General features: G+C 34.3%; 1 protein-coding gene across 1 annotated transcript; it reads right to left on the bottom strand.

The window, feature by feature from the left end:
• Positions 1-5,077: 5,077 nt before the first annotated feature.
• LOC141601334 (protein FAR1-RELATED SEQUENCE 5-like) lies at positions 5,078-7,548 on the bottom strand. Its single transcript, XM_074421607.1, has 3 exons — positions 6,692-7,548; positions 6,020-6,280; positions 5,078-5,186 (listed from the first exon to the last, which is right to left on the bottom strand). The coding sequence occupies exons 1-3, from the start codon at positions 7,546-7,548 to the stop codon at positions 5,078-5,080; spliced, it is 1,227 nt and encodes a 408-aa protein (XP_074277708.1).
• Positions 7,549-7,750: the final 202 nt, after the last annotated feature.

Raw genomic sequence — 7,750 nt, 5'->3', positions numbered from 1 at the left:
ATCTCTCTTTAATCTTGTAATCAACATTTTAATCAAGTTTTAATACAAGTTTCATTTCCTTAATCTCTCTCTTGTTCATCCTTTGTTTTGGGTAATTAAAGACTATTTGGGTTATTATTGGGAGATTGACAACCTTCCAATCTATCATCAAGTACTTCTATTATTCTTTACTTTATTATTGGAATCATTAGTAGGTATAATTCTCTTAATCCCTTTTTAATTATTGTTAATCACTTTCATTTATCCATCATGTTTTACTTTGTTGGTATGATTGACAACCTTACTAGCATGTTCAACATGATAATGAGTGAGTAGTTTCCTTAGCTAGGGTTAATGGGTAATTAGGGAAAACCAACATGGGGGATGATTCATGCTTAAATTAATATGTTTTCATAGTTTATTTGCTTGCTTGTTGTGATCTCAACTTATGCACTTGTTATGTTTGATGAAATGCGAGCCAATGAATCCTTGCATTTTTTACCCATCACCTATCTTTTCAATGAGACTTGTAAGACATAAACCAACTCGAGTCTCATTAGACCATGCATATAGTTGAGTAGGGAAGATTAAGTCGACGTGTAGGTGTTGTACAATCTAATCGATTCGGCTCCAGGACCGAAACTTTCCTAGGATTGTAAGATATAAACCAACTCGATCCATCACAACAATAATTGTTTGCTTATAATTTGAGAATATGTTTGTATGATCAATTCCCATGAATATCCTATGACCCCATGACACCCTAGTGCCTTTTATTAATTGTTTACATCCCTTTCAATTCATCTTGCTTGTTTACTTTTATTGCTATTTAGTTTAGTGATCTTCTACTTCAAACCCCAAATTGTGACACCCTAAGACACCACTAGTTGCAATATAAAATCTCATCTCAATTCCCCTCCCTTGGGATCCGACCTTTACTTGCCTCTTTACTAATTATAGAGTTGTTTGTGAAGTTATAAATTGTGTTTTGGTCTAGGTGCTCCTAACGACAAGTACCGAAAACTAAACCTCCTCGAGAGTCCGACAAGGTATTAATGTTGCTAATATTCCAGATGCTCTTCATGCTACTGAGAATGATGTTAGTAATCATCCTTTGGTTGTTGAAGCTTTGAATAATGTAAACATAACTTTAAAAAATAGTATTCCGGTTGAAAGCATGTCATTGAAGAGGCCGATTTTTTATACATACAAAAAGGTAAATATGTTGATCATATTTTTTGTTATATTATGTTAACTTGGTGCTTAAGTGTATTGTTCTTTAAATTGATACATTTTAACTACTCCAGAAGCCTTGTGCATTGAGAAAAGAAGGTGAATCAGTTTACAATGTGAATGAACATAACAAGGTTGAAAATGGGAATGAAGACAACAAGAAAGAGGTGTCAGAAGGGGAGTGTGACAAAAACAAAATGTCTGATGATGACAAGAATGTCCGAAATGATTCGAACCATCTTTATGTTGATAGTGACATGGAGAATGAGGAAGAAGCTAATACGGATAATCTTATAAATACCCTTGTATGTAGGATGTTATCTGAAGATTATAGTGAAGAACCCAAGGCGACCAATCCCAAACCAAGCTTAGATATTAGTACTGAACTTGATTTACTAAGAGGAGACACTGACCCATGTACAGAGCCATCTGAGTTTCAGCACTGTATTGCTAACTACGTCTACTACACCAAGGGAAAAGGCACTGTTCTTGCTAGGTATATTTTATTCTACTCATTATGTTTCTTTTATTTAATCATTCTGTACATTTAGTTTGGGTATTATGTGCATTATTAATAAAGATAATGTACAGATGTGTAATTAACTGACTTGTTTTGTGTAACGTCTGAACCAGTGAGAAGCCCTTTGAGTTTAAGAATGTCGTGGGTACCCGATATATTTTTGCATCTCTAAAACCACCTCGGTATATAGTAGATGCTGTGGTTGATTGTTGGTCAGCTTACTTGAATTTCAATGAACTTAAAAGAAAATCTTCAGCACCACGTCGATTCTTTGCTTCAACCCTCGTATTTGTATGTAAAATTTTATTTCATTCTATATTACAATAATTTTATGTTATACAAGTGTATATTAATAGAAGAATATTATGTTCTGTGTGTGCAGTAAGCATTTCAAGGGAAAAGGAAAGCATTCAAATTTGAAAGATCATTGGAAGTATTCAAGAGGCATTTTAGAAATGAGTTAATTCATGTTGGGATTATTGATGTGACAAAAGTTGATATGGTTAGCTCAAACAATATATATAGTCAATACATAGTTTTTTCTGCTGCTAATTTACTCTCGTAACACATTTTATGTCTGTTGTATCTTCTATTCTTTTCTTATATAAAACAGTTTTTTTTCCCAATAATATCCGACAAGCATTTTTACATGTTCGTATTCAATATGGAGAAGAACAAGCTAAGTTTGTCATTCTTGATAATCAACAGCATGATGAAACCCCAACAACTCATTATGGAAACAAACCTTGAAATATGGTAATTGTTCAGTTGCCTTTCATTGGTTATTTTTTCTTTTACAATGTCATATTTTTTGCACGGTCTCTCTAGACAGTTTGATCTACATTTTTCCATGCAGCGTAATGCTTTGGCAAAAAATTTCAATGACATTGGTGATTTGAAGGAAAGAGTAAGAGCAATGGAGCCTGCTGTATTGAAAATGCCTTGGAGAAACCATCAAAATGTTGTTGACTGTGGTATTTACACAATGAAACACATGGAAACGTACATGGGGGGTCAGTATTGGACTTGTGGCTTGACAAAAAACAACGTAAGTTTCTAAACAATTTATATCCAATAATTGTAAATGTAATTTTGGTTTAATTAAATGATCTTTCTTAAAGTATTAAAAGCACATTCTTGTTTATAAGTTACCTATCCTCAAGATATTTTAACTTTTGTAGATGGATGGACTTCGAATATTGAGAATCAAATATCTTTGCACTTTGGTTTCATCCAAGTGCAACATTGTTTGTGATGACGTTTTAACAAAGGTGAAGCAGTATCAAGAGAAGCCCTTCCCAAAGAAATTGTATTCGTTTGATGAAGAATTCTACGAGGGTGATGAGACTGTTAGGGATGAGAAGATAGAAGAGGGGGTAGTTGGAAAGAAAGAGAAGAGTACCGATGATATTGGTGTCCCTGACAACAATGAGACTGTTAGGGTTAAGAAGAGAACAATGGAGGTAGGTTATACAGAAGGGAATATTATACCAGATGGTTATGATGCTTGTGAGAACAATGACAGCATGAGAGATGTAAGTAATACAAACGACAAGAGTACAAATGAGCATAATCTGCTTGACAGTGGTGACACTACCAAGGGCAAAGTCATCAACAATGAAAATGTTCATGAACATGAAAGAAGTCAACCAGAGTCTCGAGCATCCTTGCAAATTGTAATTTACTAAGCACGAGATACATGCATTATTACTCCTCTTATCGACTTTCGAATTGCATTGCGTGCTGATTATGTGTCGTATAGTAGAGGAAAACATACCGATTTAGCTGTATATATATATATATATATATATATATATATATATATATATATATATATATATATATATATATATATATATATATATATATATATATATATATATATCTACTAATGTACAATATTTAAATTTAAAATGTTATGTATCCTGTTTTGAGTTAACACTGGTAGTCCTGAACCAGGGAACTTCTTGTGCATGTGGGTGAAATTTCTCTTCGGCGTATTGAAATGGCAACGCTACGACAATCTAAGTATTTAACGAGTGATGTGATCGATTTTTGGGCAAAACTTTTGAATGCCAAGGAATCTAGAAGAAACTCTTCAGAGCCATATCGATTTTTTCACCACAGCTCTGTGTGTAAGTCAAATATTTATATAAACTTATTTCAACAAGTAAATTTTGTAATGATTTTTCCCTTTATTAACATCAGAAACTTTACTTGTCTTGCATACAGATGATGCTTCAACGAGAACTGGACACTGTTGAAAATTTTATGGTGATTAAGGATATAATGAAAGAAGGGTTTACCCAATTCTCGGTTAACCCAGATAGAATTGATTTGGTTAGCATCGACAATTTACACTCTTTCTGCATGTTATATTTAATTTGCTTGTTGCCTAATTAAATCTTTTAAAATATACAGTTCTTCTTCCCAGTTATATATAAAAGGCATTACCATTTACTAGTCATTGACAGCAACAAGTATAAGTTCATCATCATTGATAATGTGCATCGTGACGGAAAACCAGAAGAAGTTTTCCATGATAGACCATTGTGTTTTATATGATTATATGCTCTCTTTTGCTTAACAGCACTACATGCTGTTCCTATTCATTATTGTGAATGTACAATGACTTTACATAGAGTGTACCTTCCCCAAAAATTTTGTGTCTGTCTTAATTTTCTTATTTTTGTGATATTGTAGCTCATAATTATTAGTGTCCTAATGTTTTCTTCCCCCCCTTCTCCATCAGCGTAATGTTCTAGCAGAATACTTGAAAGACATCGGTGTTTCAAAGGTAAAAGTTGATCGCATCAAAAAACTGCAGCGTATTCTTGCAAAGATGAAGTGGAGAAACAACACTAACAAGACTGATTGTGGTGTTTACGTTATGAGACATATGGAGACATTTAAGGGTAATCTAAATTGGACATGTGGGCTTAAAAAAGGCGATGTGAGTTTCAGAAGTAATACAATTATTTTTAATACATAATTCAGTGCACATTTGTACATGTTCTAACCCCTTGTTTTCTTTACTTTCCTAGGATGCTCCCCTACCGATTCTGCGGAAGAAATACATTTCGTATATGATTTTGAACAGAAGACAATGTATGTTTTGATGCTGTACTAAAGATGGCAATGGATGTCCGTTCAAACCCACTGCCATGGGAAGAATACGACGATGAAGATGAGGAAGATGCTGAATTGAAGCCGTAAAAACTTTTTTAGTTTCATTTGTGACATGTGTGTGAGTAATGTAACATATATTGAGGAAGCTGCAAGTCGAACAACCTGAAGTTTTAAAAAACTTTAATTCAAAAGAGTGTTATATTCCGGAAACAAATTTCAATAAAGTTTATTATGTTCTTGCAGAACAACAATATTGTTTATTGTGCAAAACGCCTTAAAATTATTGTACTCTGGGAAAACAATTCCAATCAAGTTGATGATGTCCCTGTAGGACAACAATAATGATCCTTTAATACAAATGTAATATACTTTGGCTATAAGAGTAATGTATTTTGGCAGTGAAATCGAATTGTACATACAAGCCTTTAAGAATGTTCCTTGCAGAACAACAATAATGATCCTTTAATACAAATATAATATACTTTGGCTATAAGCGTAATGTACTTTGGCAGTGAAATCGAATTGTACATACAAGCCTTTAAGAATGTTCATTGCAGAACAACAATAATGATCCTTTAATACAAATGTAATATACTTTTCCTATAAGAGTAATGTAATTTGGCAGTAAAATCGAATTGTACATACAAGCCTTTAAGAATGTTCTCGTAGTGTATATTATGGATGTCTATCCTTGAATCAAAAATTTTCACCTTCCACTTCGTTATCAGATTCATCTTCTTCATCGTCGTCCTCCACATCATCAGAGTCATCTACTTCATCGTCGTCATCTTCATGGTAGTATTTGGTGAATATGCAACAAAATGTAAATTAAATATCAAATTTTATAAGGAGAAAATGACCAAAATGAACAACTAAATTGATATAGATTTAATGTTAACCAAATATACATTGCTGAAATTCTCATCTGTGTCTTTAGAACAACCATAATGTTCATTGCACAAAGAGCTTATGTGCCTCCATATAAGAGTGATGATTTTGGAAGGTAAACACTATACGCTATACTTGTATAATTTAATAATTATTTAACATTAATGTAATATGCTTTAACATGAAACCAATATATACATACCTGTCAGATGGTTTGTTTCTTTCCAAGTCCTAGAGTTGTGTCCTTGGCGGCCACATGTTTTGCAGTACCTCTTCTCTTTTGCTCTCTTCTTTAGGGCTTTTAACATTTGTGATTCAATTCTCTTGCCCTTGGTCCTACCCTTGTTTTTAGGATTTTTAGGAACATGAATCACCAACTTCTCTGGTATTTTGCATCCAACGTAATTTTCTATTTCTTTCATCTTGTCTTTCTTATTTGCTAGAACACTTCTGTTACTAATGATATCCAATCTAATATCTCTCATTTTTTCAATCAAAAGCTTCACGTCGTTATCATCACACTCAGCTACGCTGACACAAGAATAAACCTATTGCCACAGCTCAGTATTCAAACTTTTCCGGTCAGAAAACTTTTGAGAGACATCTATCAGTTTGCCATCTTTATCAAAGACAGGCTTACTCATTGCAGCTTTTGTCCATCTTTGCATTATGTACTGTTCTGGTATTTTATGAAAATCTTGGTTTTATAGAATCCAAAGGCAGTGCCTGCACAACAAGCCCATTCTCTGAAACATAAAACAGTAACAAGTAATCTCCATGTTATCTGGTGAATATGCTACGTTCCATGTCTTATTTGGCATCTGCAAGTCTGTTAGAATATATATTTTTGTCTCGTCAATCTTCTCCACATCTTTAAAACGGCAATCAGACAAAGCTGCAACCAATTCTGTTTGGAAGTCTTTGAAAATGTTGTGCGAGTACATTTCAGAAGCATGGACTTCAAGGTTTGACTTTGTTTTCCGTGGGATTTCAGAGTGTTTGTTCTCACTGTTCAACTTGGACTGCTTGAGTCTTTGTGCTTCCAAGGCACTCTCATAGCACACCCAAAACTCAACAAGGGTCAAATGAGGTGTGAGGAACCTGTCAAAGAAACTGTTTTCACTCTCGGACCTAGAAGTAACCCTCATCAAGCCAGACATGGAAACATCTTTAAAATAGGCAGGGATCCACTGTTCCCTGAGAACGTACAAATCTGAAAACCACTTGTGCTCTACAAGTTGATAATCAGTCATTATCTTCCCCCATTGTTCTTCGAATTCATCAGGCTCAAGTTGGTTGTTGCAAACACACCTATTCAGCCTGGTCTTAAAATCCTCATCTTGAAATAGTTGATAACTGACTTTTTCTCTTAGTTTCTTCATTATGTGCCACATGCACAGTCTATGTGTTGACTCCTTAAACACTTCCGGGACTACCGACTTCATTGATTTGTCCTGATCAGTAATTATAATTCTCGGCTGGCGCCCGCCCATTGCTTCCAAAAATGTCTTGAACATCCATGTATAACACTCAATACTTTTATCACCTATCAACCCAGCTCCAAAGATTATGCACCTTTTGTGGTGATCAACTCCTGTGAAAGGCACAAACACCATATCGTACTTGTTTGTTCCATATGTAGCATCTGCTGATAACACCTCACCGCACAGTATGTAGTTCTTTATGCAGATTAGATCTGACCAAAACACTCCTGCCAGACACTTGTTTTCATCTACTATAAAATAAATGTAAAATGAAATGCATGTGTCTTTCCTCCCAATAAGATTTTCAACAAACATTTGCACATCAAAATTACCAATGTAGGTTTTTGATCCGGTTGATGTCGTCACTCATCCAATCAAACACATTTATAATACTCAACAAACAACTAGTTAGCGGTAAGTCGAGGTCGATCCATGGGACGGTGTGCTTTGGGTTCTAAGTCTATCTATCTCAATTTATGCTAGTGTCACAATTTGTATGGGTTTGTAGTTGTGTTCT

Source organism: Silene latifolia, chromosome 9, assembly GCF_048544455.1.
Source record: "Silene latifolia isolate original U9 population chromosome 9, ASM4854445v1, whole genome shotgun sequence".
Classification (NCBI taxonomy): domain Eukaryota; kingdom Viridiplantae; phylum Streptophyta; class Magnoliopsida; order Caryophyllales; family Caryophyllaceae; genus Silene; species Silene latifolia.
The sequence above is the reverse complement of the archived record's forward strand: the minus strand, read 5'-3'. Positions and strand labels throughout refer to the sequence as shown.